This window comes from Labeo rohita, chromosome 11, assembly GCF_022985175.1.
Source record: "Labeo rohita strain BAU-BD-2019 chromosome 11, IGBB_LRoh.1.0, whole genome shotgun sequence".
Lineage (NCBI taxonomy): Eukaryota > Metazoa > Chordata > Actinopteri > Cypriniformes > Cyprinidae > Labeo > Labeo rohita.
Window position 1 is genome coordinate 15,707,599 of NC_066879.1, and position 18,601 is coordinate 15,726,199.

General features: G+C 32.6%; 1 protein-coding gene across 4 annotated transcripts; it reads left to right on the plus strand.

The window, feature by feature from the left end:
• Positions 1-1,246: 1,246 nt before the first annotated feature.
• znf362a (zinc finger protein 362a) lies at positions 1,247-17,524 on the plus strand. Of its 4 annotated transcripts, none has more exons than XM_051123471.1 (9): positions 1,247-1,376; positions 6,409-6,472; positions 9,450-9,696; positions 9,775-9,900; positions 10,308-10,653; positions 12,631-12,855; positions 12,938-13,016; positions 13,169-13,327; positions 15,195-17,524. In XM_051123471.1, the coding sequence occupies exons 2-9, from the start codon at positions 6,410-6,412 to the stop codon at positions 15,309-15,311; spliced, it is 1,362 nt and encodes a 453-aa protein (XP_050979428.1). In that variant the 5' UTR covers positions 1,247-1,376; position 6,409; the 3' UTR covers positions 15,312-17,524. The 4 variants fall into 4 exon arrangements, with proteins under 4 accessions (XP_050979428.1, XP_050979427.1, XP_050979429.1 ...); XM_051123470.1 differs by lacking the exon at positions 1,247-1,376 and adding an exon at positions 1,583-2,072; XM_051123472.1 differs by lacking the exon at positions 1,247-1,376 and adding an exon at positions 1,583-2,067.
• Positions 17,525-18,601: the final 1,077 nt, after the last annotated feature.

The window sequence follows — 18,601 nt, forward strand, 5'->3', positions numbered from 1 at the left end:
AAAAATGTGATATCTATAAACAGTAGTATTACAATATTAGCTTTTATTAATATTTTGACTTTAGCGAATATTTTTTGTTAGCGGACCACAAAACCAGTCATAAGGGTCAACTTTTTAATACAGCTATTAAAAAAATCTGGAATCTAAGGATGCAAAAAAAGTCTAAATATTGAGAAAATCGCCTTTAAAGTTGTCCAAATGAAGTTCTTAGTAATGCATATTACTAATCAAAAACTTTTTATATATTTACGGTAGGAAATTTACTAAATATCTTAATGGAACTTGCTCTTTATTTAATATCCTAATGATTTTTTGGCATAAAAGAAAAATAAATAATTTTCACCCATATAATGTATTGTTGGCTATTGCTACAAATTTACCCGTGCTATTTACTATATGTACAGTTGTTGTTGTTTTTTTTGTTTGTTTTTTTTCTCATTTAAAGTCCATTTTATTTCAAGTAACACCAAAAGATTTTAGTGCACTATAGTAGTCCTGATCAATAATTAATATTTACTTTATGTAATTAACTAGGTTGTATATATGAACAATTAGACACAAACACAATATAACATTGATAATATTGCACTTCAAGTCATTCGTCAAGATTTGTTTTGTAAACACTTACATAAGTTCACACTATAAATGCAATAAAAAAAAGATTGTATTCTTGATTATGCATGTAAAAGACAGTTTAAATGCATCCCAAGATAATGTCAAAGCTGAAATGTAGACATAAAAAAAGCTGGATAAATGATAATGATAATAAATGATGGATTTCCCCCTTCCTTTCAGTCTTTTAGGTCACTGATGACTTAATTTAGATGATAATGATAAATAATAACTAGTAAATGCGTCCAAACGTTTGATTTTTAGTATATTTTGTATTGTATTGTATTGTTTGCACATAGTATCACTAGTCTAGTCTATTCCTAATAAATTCAATCTACATTCTATAAGACATGCATGTATTAATAGATGCAATAATGCATTTTTTAATGCTGCTATCGTACTTCAATAGGCTTATTAATAGAAAACGCTTTTTTAGGTTCTTTATGACTGTGATTTGTTCTGAATCTCTCCAAATCTCAGGGGTCTGCTCTTCTGAGAAACATATCGTCGCCTTTCTGACATCTCATAGGACGTTACAGTAACCCAGAATGTTAATAAGTCGTGGTTTTAAATGATTATTTTAATGTCGAAGGCTCTGATGTATATTTGATCATATATGGTTTCGCTGTTACAGCGCTGTGCCTGCAGCACCCAGAAGTGAACGGCAGGCGACCCGGAAGGTCTGAACTCCCTCTGAAGGCAAAGCCGAAAGAACATCTGAACCTTTCATTAAATCTAATAAATCCACCGTCGAGGTGTGCAAGGTACGTCTGTCGCGCTCTTTTCATTTTCACGATTGCATAAAAAATTTTGACAATTGCATGATGCATTGAAGCGACGCTAGCAGTCATTCGAGTGAGCAAAAAGTTCAAATTAAAAAAAAAAAAATCAAAAGCAGACGCGTGTTGCAACAATGTTGCATCTGCACGCTTATGCATAATTGCGTCATGATATAAATGTTACATTTTCGCGGGAGAGATGCGCGTCCGTTTCCATCTGCGTGATTTGTTCTCATCGCATGATTGTTGTAGGAAGTCTCTCGTTTTTTTTCCTCTCTTTTTTTTCTCCTCCAGCCGGGCTATTCAAACCTGCAGATCTAAGTAAACAATCATTCGCGCACTTAATGCAAATAATGCGGCGTTTCACACGTCGCCCCTTTGATCTGATATCACGGGCTTTATTTTGGTCGCTAAAAAATTTGGGATCTGCAGAATATGGCGCCCTGTCCTTATAAAAATAAGACAGGCTGCCATTTTTGTTTTCCTTTTGTCTGAAATTTTTAATAAAACTGTCTGAGAATGTGGGAGAGGCAGACACCGGGGACCAGGACTTTCAGAAGCCACGAAACGCGTCCGTTCGCCTTATTTTGCGACTGTTTTTAATTTGATGTTTGATCAAAGGCGACGCGCTTTAATTGAGAATGATTTCAAGGATGCCGATAGAATAAAAGAAAAAGTTGAGTAAGTTTTATTTCAGTTTATATCGAAGACTCAGAGACGTGTCATTCTTCACCAAAATGTTTGTTTGATATTTACATGTCGTTTAAAACTGCTGGGTGCTTTTATTATTAGCGCATTAAATTGTTTTAAATGTTGTTGAGTAGCTTGTTTCTCACAGACTTCACCTCAGCTTCATTTAAATGAAGAAACTTACACTATTACAGCGTCAAACTGTATTTGTAATGCACATTTATATCAAATGAATGTATACCTAAATAGTACTTGCGTGTTAATTTTGAGACATTTATTATGGTAATACCGTGGTATTTTTGGATTACTATGGAAATACCATTGTACGGATTTTCGGTTCAATGTAAGTACTAGTTAATGACATTTTCATACTAATTTAATACAGTTGAAGTCAAAAGTTTACACACACCTTGCAGAATCTGCAAAATGTTTATTATTTGACTAAAATTAAAGGAAAATGCATGTTATTTTTCATTCAGTACTGACCTGAATAAGATATTTTACCTGAAAGACATTTACATAAAGTCCACAAGAAAAAATAATAGTTGAATTTATAAAAATAACCCTGTTCAAAAGTTTCCATACGCTTGGTTCTTAATACTGTGTTGTGCAAGTGATGCACTAAGAGCCGGGGGTGTAAACTTTTGAACAGGATGAAGATGTGTACATTTTTCTTATTTTGCCTAAATATTATATTGTTTTTCATTTAGTATTGCCCTATCAGAAGCTACAGAAGATACTTGCATGTGTCCCAGAAGATAAAATAAGATAAAATTTACTCTGATCCTCAAATTCCAAAAGTTTTCACCCCCCGGCTCTTAATGCATTGTGTTTCCTTCTGAAGCATCAGTGAGCGTTTGAACCTTCTGTAATAATTCTTTGGTTTTCCAGCATTTTTGTGTATTTTAACCCTTTCCAACGACTGTATGATTTTGAGATCCATCTTTTCACTCTGAGGGACTCATATGCAACTATTACAGAAGGTTCAAATGCTCACTGATGCTTCAGAAGGAAACACAATGCATTAAGAGCTGGGGGGTGAAAACTTTTGGAATTCGAGGACCAGGGTAAATTTAACTTGTTTTGTCTTCTGGGAAACATGTAAATATCTTCTCTAGCTTCTGAAGGGCAGTACTAAATGAAAATGTACACATCTTAATCCTGTTCAAAAGTTTACACCCCCAGCTCTTAGTGCATCATTTGCACAACACAGTATTAAGAATCAAGTGTATGGAAACTTTTGAACAGGGTCATTTTTATAAATTCAGCTATTATTTTCTCTTGTGGACTATATGTAAATGTCTTTTATTCAGGTCAGTACTAAATAAAAAAAATAACATGCATTTTGTTTAATCCCTGTTATTTTGGTAAAATTAACATTTTGCAGATTATACAAGGCGTATGTAAACTTTCTTTGAACTGCTATTCAAAAAGCTATGTTGCATTTGAAAATGTGATTTTCCTGACTGTTTTTTTTTTTTTTTTTTTTTTTTTTTTAAATTTTGTAAGTCTCTCGTACTATACTGTCAACAAATCTTGGATTCAATCTTTTTGTCAACTTGTTTTATTTTAATAATCACAGGTTTTGCTTTTTGGAACTAATTGATTGTAGGCATCAGTGATGAGCTTATGCATTTATGCAGCCTTTTGAGTGCAAAAAGCATAATTTGTGGATATTTTGCGTTAAGGTGCATTAAGGCCTATGATAAATCAGTTTTAAAAGAAACACAAAACCTGTGCTAAGTGAAGTTGATAAAAAGATTAAATCCAGTATTTAGTGATACTATAGCATAACAAAATATTTCTAAGCAATTTCTTTGCAGGCCAGTCATTTATTGACTGAGAACACCACCACAACAAAAATTATTTAAAAAAAGGGGAAGTTGTTATACTTTGTGGCTTCATTCAAATGTGATAACCATAATTAGCATTTACAGGAAAGAGAAAATTATTTCCGGGTCAGAATGAACAGAACGCAGCAGGACAGAATTCCTTGAAGTGGTTGTATTGAACAAACAGGACAATGACGTTCATCTTTCCACCCGTCTAATCTTTACCTGCATGTTTTTTTATGCCTGTTGGGAACTCTGGACCTTTAGAAACGTTTCCATACGGCGTGATTACTTTAGGCGTATCGTTTTCTTGCATTATGTCTATGACACTGTGCTATGAATGTTTTGGCAGTGCTTATGGGTCTTGAGAGTGTTTGACTAAGGGGCCTTGCAGAGAAATTCATTTAGCGCAGCCAAAAATAATAAAAGCGATATGTCCAAATATATGAGCCCAGACCCTGCTGAATATTTCCTTAATGATGCTGAAAGGGTGTCTGTTTCACTTCCTGCTCAAACTGCGGGGTAGAGTTTTCACTTTTCCATACGAATCAGACACATTTACATATGTATTTGATATTTTTAGCTTTTAACATTCAAATAGCTGTGTTTTTAAATCGGGCTTTCTGCTTAGTGTGATAAGGCCAACATAATTTGAAGAAGTTTGCATCATCAGAGCAAATGCATTTTTATGTTGCCGTTATGATGCAAGCAATGGAACAAACAATATTCAAATGGTCTTACTTTAGGAAGGTATAATTTGTTTGATTTTCCCAACGAGCTTCATGTTGAGTTTGGCAGCTTTGAGTAATCTGCTGTGGGTGTGTGAACTGTGTGTGAACAAACAGTGAGTTTGTTCGCTTGTACTGTGTTGTATCATATTCATATCACTGTCATGAATAATACTAAGTAATGTCCCAATGCTTTTAAAGGCACATTCTGCACTTAAGAAGAGTATTAGGGTTAGTCTTAAGCCAACAGCAAAAGCCTCTGAACAAAGGCAGTGATTCAGTATCACTATGATCGAGCTTTACTGTAATTTGGTAGATGAAGCGGTACATGATCCCAGTTTTTGATTCAATAAGAATTACACCTTTTAAGGTTAAAATTAATTACTTTCCTGGCCATATTATTAATGATTCATCAGTGTGTGCTATTTTAAAGAGAACTGAACATTTACTGTAAATGTGTTCACCCTCGGGCCATTCAAGATGTAGATGAGTTTGTTTCTTCATCAGATTTGGAGAAATGTAGCATTGCATCACTTGCTCACCAATGGAACCACTGCAGTAAATGGGTGCCGAGTCTAAAACAGCTGATAACAACATCACAATAATCCACAAGTAATCCGCACCACTCCAGTTCATCAATTAGCATCTCGAGAAGCCAAAAGCTGCATGTTTGAAAGAAACAAATCCATTACAAAGACGTTTTTAACTTCAAACCGAGTCCGTAATCCATAATAATGCTTCATCCAGTCAAAATTCACCCGCATATTTGTTTCGAATGGTTTTGGACTTGTTTTTGCTTGTAAGCAAAGCTTGATCTGTGCCTGTTTCTCTCCTAAATTCGGAAGAGATGAGTTTTACACTTGAGAATTAAATTCTTTGAATTATAGAAGATTAATTTTGTAGCCAATAAGCAATGGTTTAAAGTAAAAAGTCTTAATGATGGATTTATTTCTTACAAACACATTAAAGGTAATTGATTTCTGGAGTGGTGTGGATTGCTTGTGGATTATTGTGATGTTTTTATCAGCTGTTTGGACTCCTCATTCTGACGGCACCCATTCACTGCAGAGGATCCGTTGGTGAGCAAGTGATGCAATGCAACATTTCTCCAAATCTGATGAATCTGAAGAAACGAACTCATCTACATCTTGGATGTTCTACGTATGAGTAAATGTGTAATAAATTTTTGGTTTTGGGTAAACTGTTTCTTTAAATCCCAGCATTTTGTTTTTCAGTATCTTTGAGGATTTTCTTGAACATCCTGTTTTATATCAGTTTATGGAAGTTAGATGAGTTGTGAATGTAATGCACTGAGTTTCAATTTAATTTAAGCCATCTTCACGGATTAGATCTGCATTTCTAGTCAATAAATAATCATGGGAGGTCAGACTTAATCTATGCAGCATCTTTTTCCAGCTGTGAGCCTTCACTGAGAAATTGTTAAAAAAAAAAATAAAAAAATAAAAAATTTTTTTTTACATGCACAGCAGCCGTAATGTGATTTTTAAAGGCTGTTACCTCCATGTGGTGTGTGTTTTTGGCCCAGTCTAACATTGTGACCTTCAGATCCTGCTGCATCATTTTCCCCCAAAAAAACGTTATTGTCAGTCATCATTGCCTTTATCTCTGTATTTAAATTAATTATGCAATCCCGAAAGGATCCATTTAGTTTGTTCTCAGCCTAGGGTTGGTCAAATAAAAGTCACTTAACAATGCACGATGTAAAAATAAAGCATCATTAATCAAGCGTGACTCTGTGTGTTTCAGAATGGCAGAACCTCGATTTAATAATCCATACTTCTGGCCTCCTCCGCCATCTATTCCTGGTCAGGTAAGAAAAACTAACACGCATCAATGGACATATTTCATTAATCCTTGTCTTTTATCTAAAAGGTTTACATAGTGACAGAATCAATAATTTACTTAAGTTGAGCACTAGGCTTAATCTTTGTCTAGACAATTAAATCTTTATTGTTTACTAGTTGTCTTAAGTAGCAGATAAGAATGCCAACATTCTAAAGTTTAGAGTTTACAAGTCTTATCTTTTTCTAGACCATAAAAACTTTAACCCTAGAAACCCTACTGTATCATATCAAAGTGATCAAAACTGCTGAAAAACCTGTTGTACACAATCTACTACATGCTTTCTGTCATCTGATTAGTAGTTTATACTAAAAATTAGCTTGTGCTTTACTTGGTGTGAAATGTAATTAAAGTAAACATAAAAATAACTTTCATTTTGTTAGTAATATTTTAAGGTGAGCACTTAATAGACTGAAGTGATGTAGGTTTACTTGATTGTCCATATATAAGTTTTAGAAAATTCATGTATAAAATGTGAGTATCTGATCATCAGGCTTTAAGGGAAGTTTATTTGTTCATCCCTCAATTAGGAGTGGTTGATATGACCAAAATTTTGTATCATGATATGAGTAATTTTATTTCACAATAATGATTTATATCATGAATCACGATATAGTTATATAAGCAAAAGAAATCACTGGTCACTGGTGTCGATATCAAAAAAGAACGAGTACTAGCTTAAATAAAAAAAAACAAAAAACTCAGGCTTATTGAAGACAGTCAGCGATTAAAAAAAGAATAAGAAACTAATTACAAGCAATAGGACAAAAAATACAGTAGAACAAATTAAAAGTAATTTAGTCCAGCAGTGAGAGATTTTCTCTCCTTTGTTGTTTGATTTACATGAATGACAGACAGCAGGAATATTAGACTGCTGTCACTTTAAGAGCTGCCTGGATACAATATATTGTTACATGTGTGTTTTCTTTCTCAGCTGTTTGCTTTCACTTAAGACCTAAATTACTTGTGTTTACAAGGATACTTGCAAACACAGGCATTTTGACACATAAAAGTGTGTGTACGTAACCATACAAGGTCTATAAAGTGGCAAAAATAACTCTTTTCAATACTTCCGTGCTCTCTGAGCACCAGTGTTGCCAAATCTGTGGTTTTCCCGCAGGATTGGGCTACTTTAACACTGTTGCCACGGGTTGTTTTTCATGTCCGTGGGTTGAAGCGACCCCAGTAATGAGATATTTAACCCCCGCAGAATGCAGTTTACCTCCTCAAAGTGCAATTGGGCTAGTTTTAAGTAGCAATTGGGCAGGTTTTGTTGTAAAAACCTGGCAACCCTGATAAGCACCCATATAGTGAAATGAGTTCTTTTTCACTGCTGACTGCATTTCAACAGCCTATAATCACTCGTTTTAAAACCGTAATGCTTAAAAATTACTGTATGCGATAAGTTTTCGTGACCATGTAGCACAGAAATGTCACGTGAGCGTGTAACTGCTATAGAGGCCATAGTCCAAAATTTCTGCGAGTCGATCGTGTCTACCGGTATATCGCCCACCCCTCTCAATCATCATTGTATTGCATTGCATTATATGCTTAGAAGCTACAGAGCTTTGATCATAAACCTAAACATTTAAATGTCATATTATTAGATATATACACTACCAGTCAAAAGTTTTTGAACAGTAAGATGTTGAATGTTTTTTTTTTTAAAGAAGTCTCTTCTGCTCACCAAGCCTGCATTTATTTGATAAAAAAAAACAGTAAAAGCAGTAATATTGTGAAATATTTTTAATATGTAAAATAACTGCTTTCTATTTGAATATATTTTAAAATGTAATTTATTCCTGTGATCAAAGCTCAATTTTCAGCATCATTACTCCAGTCTTCCCAATGTCACATGATCCTTCAGAAATCATTCTAATATGCTGATTTGCTGTTCAAGAAACATTTTTTATTATTATTTAAAACAGTCAATGTTTAAAACAGTTGAGTTTTTTCAGGATTCTTTGAATAGAAAGATCCAAAGATCAGCATTTATCTAAAATTTATCTTTTGTAACATTATACACTATACCATTCAAAAGCTTGGAATAATTATTATTTATTTATTTATTTATTTTTGCTGGAATTTATTTTTTTAATTAATACTTTCATTTAGCAAGGATGCTTTAAATTGATCAGAAGTGATGATAAAGACATGTATAATGCTACAAAATATTTCTATTTCAGATAAATGCTGTTCTTCTGAACTTTCTATTCATCAGAGAAACCTGAAAAAAAACCTACTCAGCTGTTTTCAACATAATAATTATAATAATAATAATAATAATAATAGATGTTTTTTGAGCAGCAAATCATCATATTAGAATGATTTCTGAAGGATCATGTGACACTGAAGACTGGAGTAATGATGCTGAAAATTCAGCTTTGGTCACAGGAATAAATTACATTTTAAAATATACTTAAATAGAAAGCAGTTATTTTAAATATTAAAAATATTTCACAATATTACTGCTTTTGCTGTTTTTTGGATCAAATAAATGCAGGCTTGGTGAGCAGAAGAGAACTCTTTAAAAAAAACATTAAAAATCTTACTGTTCAAAAACTTTTGACTGGTAGTGTAGAGTGACAACTATATATACATGCACTTTATGTAAGTAGTCTTATACTATAATAAGATCATGTTGATTTACATTATAAGCAGAACTTCATATAAATATCAGCATTTGCACCTAATTGCATATTATTGCTTAGTTTAAGCCTTTGAGCTCCATATTCTCACTATATTATACCATATGAGCCATAAAAGCCTAATGTATTTAATATGATGTTTCATCTCAAAGTTTCCATTTCACAAAATCTGATTTGTTTTATATCTCAGGCTTTACAAGATTAAACACTTGTTCCTCTCCTCATGTCAGAAGTTCAGAACCAGTAGGATTTGTACCATCTGCTTGTTCTAATCTCACCTTCCCCTTTTCCCCCCAGTTGGATAACCTCGTGCTGATCAACAAGATCAAAGAACAGCTCATGGCGGAGAAAATCAGACCTCCACACCTGCCGCCCACTTCTGTCCCTTCCCAGCAGCCCTTGCTGGTGCCGCCCACAGTCACAGAAGGCGGGCAGCACAATATATCGACGCCCAAGCTGCAGCAGATGCCGGGGCTCCACGCTCACAGCACCACCCAGCCCGACATCGCCCTACACGCACGACCCGCCTCCAGCACCGTCGCAGGTACGTTTTCCTCTGCATAGCACAAATCTGCTCAATTAGATACATGCTTAATGATAATTATGTGCATAATGTGGGCAGGACGTATTCTGGGTGACGTAAACTTGAATCTGGATGATAAAACGGCTATCAAAGCAAGAGGATTGTGGGAAGACTGGCATTTGCGGCAAATCATAGAGCAGCCGTCTAGAGCGAATCATCTGTCAGGTACGTGAATGCAAATATGTTTTTGCGGTGATATTCCTTTTGAAGACGTAGATGAGTTTGTCTCCTAATCAGATTTGTGTGTAGCATCACTTGCTCACCAGTAGATCCTTTGCAGTGAATGGGTGCCGTCAGAATGAGAGTCCAAACAGCTGATAAAAATATCCCAATAATCCACAAGTAATCCACACCACTCCAGTCCATCAGTTAACATCTTGAGAAGCCAAAAGCTGTGTGGATTGTGGTTTTTATTAGCTGTCTGGACTCTCATTCTGACGGCACCCATTCACTGCAAAGGATCCATTGGTGAGCAAGGATGCATTAGTGACCAAAAACAAACTCATCTACATCTTGGATGGCCTGAAGGTGAGTGAAGGTGAGCTATTCTTTAAAGTGAGGTTTATTTTTAGGACTGTCACTGACGTCTTCTCGAACTGCCAATCACAACACGTCAGAGAGCGGGACGCCGACCACCCCGACCACTCCAACCACCAGCAGTCAGACGCGTCAGGGTGGCATTCCTTCCCCAAACCTCATCTCAGGACTGTCTGGCGGACCGGGGATGGACGTTATCAAAAACAGCGGAGGGCTGGCAGGACTGCTGGGTCCTCCTCCGAAGAGCATAGGACGAGGTCGCAAAAAGATCAAAGCTGAAAACCCCTCTGGGCCGCTCTTAGTCGTTCCCTACCCGATCCTGGCTTCTGGAGCCGACCAATCGACTGTCAGCATCACTGCCAAAGAGGGCAAAACCTACAGGTACAACTTCACTATTATTATTAATTACTAAATAGAAAAAATCAAGTAGTTTAGCTCTTATATTTCAGTATGTTTACTGCATGCATTTCTTTTGCATAAAAATATGGTGTGTCAGGATATACCTCAAACAGTAGAGCATGCCGCTTGCAACACCAGAGTCATGGGTTCGACTCTCGGGGAATGCTTTAACTGATCAATTTAAATTTGCATGCAACGTAAAACATTTTTGATAAAAGCACTTGCCAAATGCATGTAAATAGGGCTGCATGATTTGGGGAGAATGGAGTTGCTATTTTTCTGTTAAAAACTGCAATTGCAAATGTTTTATTTATTTATTTATTTATTTATTTATTTATTTATTTATTTATTTATTAGGCTAAAAATGTGATTTATACATCAATTTGCTAATTTGATATTTTTTTTATATCCTTATTTAGTAATAATTTATTACTATTACTGCTGATAAATATAAAATTATTAAACAAAATGTGAAATATTTCTGATATTATATTTTAGTGTAAAATAAAAATTGAAAAAAGCCATCAAGGAAAATCCATAATGCATTTTCCATATCGTAATTTTGATTAATCGTATAGCCCTAAATAAAAAATATTTCTATTAATATTTTAGCTATTTTTCTGTTAAAACTTACAATCAAATAAATAAATAAATAGTTGTTTGTTTGTTTGTTCTGGGAACAATTTGGCCAAAAAATGTGTGATTATACATCAATTTGATATTTTTCTGATAATTTTATTTAGTAATAATATTAATAATAATTAGTCGTAGTAGTAAAAAATATATATATTAAACAAAATTTGAAATATTGCCATAAAAGAAAAGCTTTATTGCAATTTCTGTTTTATTATGATTACTCTTACAGCCCTAAATGTTTTTTCCATAATTTTTTTGTTATTTTTCTGTGAAAAATTGCTATCTATTTATTTATTTATTTATTTGGCCAAAATGTTTTGATTAAATTTGATAACTAAATTTTTTCCAGATTCCTTTATTTTGCAATAATAATAATAATAATATTAATAATAATAATTAATAATAATATTAATAATAATAATTATTATCATTATTATTATTATTATTATTATTACTATTATTGTTAATATTAAAATATTAAACAAAATATTTCATTGTAAAATCATTACTGAGATCAGCCATCAAAAATTTTTGCAATTTCTGTTTTATTATGATTAATCTTACAGCCCTAAATGTAAATATTTTTTTTGTGCTATTTGTCTGTGAAAAATTGCTATTTATATATTTATTTATTTGGCCAAAATGTTGATTAAATTTGATAATTTTATATTTTTCAGATTTTGCAATAATAATAGATATTATTATTATTATTATTATTATTATTATTATTATTATTACTAATATAAAAATACAAAACAAAATGTCAAATATTGCTGATGTAATATATCATTGTAAAATGCCCTAAATGTAAATATGTTTCTGTTAATATTTTTGTTACTTTTCTGTTAAAAATTTAAATTTAAAATGTATGTATTTATTTATTTTGTGAAAATGCATTAATAAATTATTGTTGTTATTATTATTATTATTATTATTATAACTATTACATTTTTTTTTAAATAAAATGTGGAATATTGTTGATGTAATATTTCAATGTTAAAAAAAAGAGAAAAGCCAACAAAGAAAAGCCATGTGGCAATTTCCATTTATTTTGATTAATCCTACAGCCCCAAATGTAAATATGGCAATATTGAATGTCATTGGTTTTCATGCGTCTCATCTTGGTTTGATCTCTTAATCCAAACACAAATCAAAGGCCCGTCCCCTACAAGTGTGTTTTCATTGTTTTATTTGGCTCCAGTCTGTGGTATATGTCATCTAAATTCCTTTCATACCATTTGCAGATTTTACTGACCGCATAACCTATAATCCGAACCCTGTGTTTTTGAAAAAAATAAAGATTATTTGCATTTCGTCTTGCAGATGTAAAGTGTGTCCACTGACGTTCTTCTCCAAGTCGGACATGCAGATACACTCCAAGTCCCACACGGAAGCAAAGCCACACAAGTGCCCTCACTGCACCAAGTCCTTCGCCAACGCGTCCTACCTGGCCCAACACCTGCGCATTCACCTGGGAGTGAAGCCGTATCACTGCTCCTACTGCGAGAAAACCTTCCGCCAGCTCTCACACTTACAGCAGCACACCAGGTAACTCTTCGGCCGCAGATCGTGCACATGTTTGATTTGATATTTGTCATCACATTTTGCTTGCGTTGTTTGCATTCTGCAGAATCCACACAGGTGATCGACCATATAAATGTCTCCAACCAGGCTGTGAAAAGGCCTTTACGCAGCTCTCCAATCTGCAAGTAAGACCCAAAGATCTATTCCTGTGCAATAGTTCACACACTTTATTAAATAGGATTTTCTGTTTTCATAGTTTTGACAGGCAGCCACCTTATGTCAGCTGTACAGCTGTTTGTGTTTGTGTGTAATGAGAGCTTGTGTTTCCTCACTGCAGTCTCACCAGAGATCACATAATAAAGACAAGCCTTACAAGTGCTCCAACTGTTACCGCGCTTACTCTGACTCCGCCTCTCTCCAAATCCACCTGTCGGCTCACGCAATCAAAAACGCCAAGGCGTTTTGCTGCAGCATGTGCGGTCGAGCCTACACCTCAGTAAGTACTACAGCATTCATCACACTGACTTCTCCATCGTCTTGTGTTTAGTGGAGTGGGATGGGGTACTTGTTTTCAAACTTTCAGACCAAGAACTTTGTGATTTAAATCTTTCAGAATTTATATGCATGCAGTATTGATGATCTTTAACTGAGGGTATGTTTACACAACAAGGATGTGCTAAAAAAAAAAAAAAAAAAAATGCATTTTTCACATACAGAACATTGACAAAAATTACCAATTCACATGGATGTTTTTGTAGTTTATATGGAGACAATAATGGTATAATTTTCACTCTGAAATCAATTTTTTAAAATTTTTAGGCCCTCAAATAGCTGTCAAACAAAATAAGGAAAAATAAAGAAAATAAATACAAATTTAAGTAAAAGGTTTTCCTTTTTAATTAAAAAGGGGGTTATAAAAACAGCAGAAATGTATACATTTACACACTGTAAGACCATTTAAAAAATAAATTAATAAAAAAATAAACCTGGGTAAAAAGGTCATTTAAAAACGGTGCAAGAAAAGAAATGGTGACCAGTTACTGTACCAAAGAAATGCAATAATTTTTTTTTTTTTTTTTTTTTTTTCAGAATAGTACCACCAGGGTTATTTTAGTATAATTTTAGTATAATGATGAGATACTTTACTACAGAAATAATGTTATATTTTAATATATATTATTAATATATTAATAGTTGAATTAATTAACTATTTGAATTTGAATTTTTGTTAAAAGTTTAGGTTTTATGTTACGTTTGAGGTTTTTTATTTTAGTGTTTTTTTTCCAAGTAACAAAAAAAAGCAATAAATGATATAAATAAAAAATAAAATAAAGAAAAAAATGTAAATAAAAAGTTTTCCTTTTAATTAAAAAAGGGGGTCATGTAAACAGCCCCTGCCAAAAAAAAAAAATAAAAATAAAAATGCACACACTGTAAGACCATTTAAAAAATAAATGAATAAATATAAACCAAAGCAAAAAGGTAATTAAAAAATGATATAAAAAAAAATGGGGACCAGTTACAGTACCTAAGAAATGCAATTAATATATATTTTAAAATCTTGTTTCTGATTTATATGTATTATATACTATATAACATTATTATATTCATTAAAAGAGTATATAGTAATATTTAAAAATGTTTCTAAAGTTTTTACAGTTTCTGAACAACTATGAAATACAGCTATGTAAAATAAAATTACCATTTACATTTTTTAATTGTTTTTTTTTGTTATACTATAGTTATATATATAATTTTATTCAGAATAGTGCATGTATAATAGTAATGTTATTTTAGTATAACTAAGGTACTGTACTACAGAAATAATATAGTTTAAACATTTGAATTTGAATTTTTTTATATTTTTCATTTTAATTTTCATTTTTGTTAAAATCTTAGGTTTTTTGTCAGTTTTTATTATTTTAATTAGGTTTTGTTTTTTTGATGTCTATATAGATTTTATTTTTTCAGTTTTAGTTTAATTTAGTACATCAAGTTTAATATAAAATAACAAATGTTGTCTTGGCAACTAGCTGAAATAAAATACACTTCAGGTTTTTAATATTTTCAGTTAATTTTTTTAGTTTGTTCAATTAACACTTGCATAATAAGTGATAAAAGTGATATTTAAGTGATATAAAAAAAATTATTGTAAATATTTAAAATAATTTATTTAAATATTTATTTATAGTTTAACAAAAAGTGTGTAGTAGTACCACATTCTGATGATCTTTTCTGACATGCCCTAAAAACAAAAGAAAGAAAAAAGTCATTGGTGTTGATTTTAATCCACGTTTTTGCAGTTTATAGTCTTTTAGAGTTTCATGAACTCACCTAATATGTTATATAATGTCTTTTTCCAGGAGACCTACCTTATGAAACACATGTCTAAGCACACGGTGGTAGAACATCTGGTGAGTCAACACTCGCCGCAAAGGACCGAATCGCCCAGCGTTCCCGTTCGTATTTCCCTCATCTGAGACCCTGGTCCTGGACCAGCCCGCGCTCGCTCGCTCACTCGCTCGGTCAGTCAGTCTTTCCCAATCTTGGCATAAGCAAGCGAAATCGCCTGTTCTCGGTGGTTTGCCATTTTTTTTTTTTGTGTGTTTGTTAGTTTGTTTTAGTTTTTGAGAACATTCCGACATGTATTAGACTGTGTGGATAGAGGCTCAAAACACAGCGCTTTAGGAAGTTTCTATTACACACATTCCTCGTCTCCAACTCGTTGTTGAGTTGAGAGGGAGCAATCGGGAAATCCAAAGATGGTTTCACAGCACTTTCAGGCCACACAGTTTTGGCTTTAAACGTTTCTGGTCTGTTATGACAATAAAGGCATTGCTCTTGGCAGCTAAACGTTTGGGACTGTAGGTATTATGCATTATGAAATCAGAAGACATACGTTGTATGTTTGAAGCTTGGACCAAGTCCAGTACCTCCTCTCATATTTTTCTATGCTGTCTGGGAAAAAAAAAAATCCCCTTCTTCTGGGCAACTCAAAGTTGGGTTACAGACCAATGGTCTTGTGTTTTGATAATGTCAATCATTCTTATTAAAACATTTCCTCGCTTGTGGGGAAATCGGATTGAAAATAGCTTTAGCATTAAAGTTGACTTCTCAAGAGGACTGTTATAGACAAATCAACACCTTTAGATGTTTTACAAGACGAATCCCTTAGTGCTTTACGAATTTTTGTGGTCTGGTGCCAAAAATGTTGTATGAAAATGGCAAAAGAGTTTGATGATTCGGAATAGACACGTAAAGCATTTAAAATGTACACTTTAAAAAGTGTAAACCTGCAACGATTCATGTTACGAATGTCAGCATGCATTTGACATTAAAATGTCCAGACTATTATATTTTGCATAAAAGAAAATGAAGATTATTATTAGTATTATTTTGCCTAAGAGGCAGTATTTTCATCCTGCCCTTTAGTATTTAAATTGGAAAAATGTCTCATAAATTATATAAACGCCTTAATTTGTTTTTATTTTAATATTAGTATTAATATATAAATGGGTTATTGACGTATAAGGATTTTCAACAGGCCAATTTTAAAATACAAAAAATAATATCTGTTGTAATTGTTCTGACATTAACAATGTTGTGTACACATAAATTCATATGAAAATTTAAAATTAATTCATTTTAGTGTTTTTTTTTTTCGTTTTGATAGAAAAATGTCAGGTGGTGCGACCATGATTTATATTAAAATTAATTAATTTCCTTAACATGCTTAACATTTTTTGTAGGTGTTCTCAGTAATTAAAGTGTTTACAAACAAAGCATTGCATTTATTTTGAGTTTTGTAAATAGTGATCTCACATTTTTGTTTTATAAATTTCAAAGTTGCCTTCTTAAATGTAGCAGACTTATTTTTCCTGTAAATTGCATAAAACTGATAAAAATGTTTTTAAAATACCTTTCACTTAAGCATGCTGTAGCAGTGATTCATATTTTAACTACAGAAATTAAATTAGATGTTTTATTTTAATACATTTATTCCTATGACTGGTCGCACCACATGATGAGTGGTCGCTCCAAATAATGCAAAGGCCTTACATCATTAAAAATACATTTAAAGACAAGTGCAGAAAAAATGAAAAGTGCAGCACTTAATATTCTTTGTTTTTTTGGGGTCATACCACATGATATCCAAATGTGGTAACTACATACCAGCTGTTAAAAAGTTTTTTTTTTTCCAAATTTGAAAGAGAATTAGAAACCTGCCTAATGCTTCCATATGGTATATGATGCAAAGTCCCATCTTTGAATGAATTTCAACATAAAAGTCCCAAAATGGTAGTTTCTAAATGGTCGCACCACATGATATTTCATAAAATGGAAATCATCGGACAATGTTATGATGAAAATATAAATAAAAGCTTTGCAATTTTATACAGGAACCCAAAACACTTTGGAAATCATGCAAAATAGTGCAGAAAATTAAATTAAAGCAACAGTTATGGCTGGACGGTCGCACCACATGATATTTTGAAATTTTGAATAACAGAAATATTGCAAATAAGTAATCTTTTTTGAAAAGTTAAAGTGGGTCCATACATAGGAGAGGTACTTCTTATATATGGCATCTTTTTAATGCATTTCAACAAATTTGTAAATTTAAAATGCAATTTAGGCGTCATGACACTGACCCATATATATATATATATATATATATATATATATATATATATATATGAAAATGCAAAAAAAATCGTACCAGTCCTACAAATAGTCTTCATTTTCTTTTGTTTAAAATATTATATTTAGCTTTTTTTTTTTTTTTTTTTTTTTGATATTGGGATGAAATATATGACCTGGACATATTCTTGAGAGAATTTTACACAGGAGAAACAATATTGGGGAAAAAAGCTGTAGAGTTGCCCATGAGATTTGTGTAGCTGTATCGATGTCTAGAATACCTCCTTGGCTTATTATACATGTTTATACTTATTATCATGTTAAAATATTAACGACTAACATGTTAATTTTACACATTTTAAGCCTTAACCATTTTATCACTAGTTGTTTACCATCACATTTTCTATATATTTTATACCATATTGGTGTTTACTTGTGTACTCAGTACTTTTATGTAATTTTATTTCCTAGCATGAACATGCTGTAAATAAACTATACAGTACTTAAGTGTTAACCAGTTTATATAAAAATGACTACATGTCTAGTTATTATAAAATATACCTTTTTAATTGTCTTGAATTGTGGTACTCTATAAGATTTGCCTTGGCTGCTACATGCAAAGTCAAGACACGGAGAGGGAACGGACTTTGTAAAAGTAAGCAAATAAATAAATGAGAAAATTCTGTATCTGTCTGTGTGCTTATTATAGGTTTATACTATACCAAAAAAATTTAATTTGCTGAAAATTTACTCAAGATATAGATGAGTTTGTTTCTTCATCAGATTTAATGCAGCATTCCATCACTTGCTCACTAACGGATCCTTTGCAGTGAATGGGTGCCGTCAGAATTGAGTCCAAACAGCTGATAAAAACATCACAATAATCCACAAGTAATCCACACCACTCCAGTCCATCAGTTCACATCTTGTGGAAGTGAAAAACTGTTTGTAAGAAAAAAATGGATCGCTTTTAACTTCAAACCATTGTTTCCGGATAAAATATGAAAAAGTCTTCTATTCATAATAATGCTTTCTCCAGTGAAAAGTCTGAATCATGAGAGAAATCGCATTGTTTACAAGAAAAAAACAGTCTAAAACAGTTCTAAAGTCATGTGAATTATTGCGATGT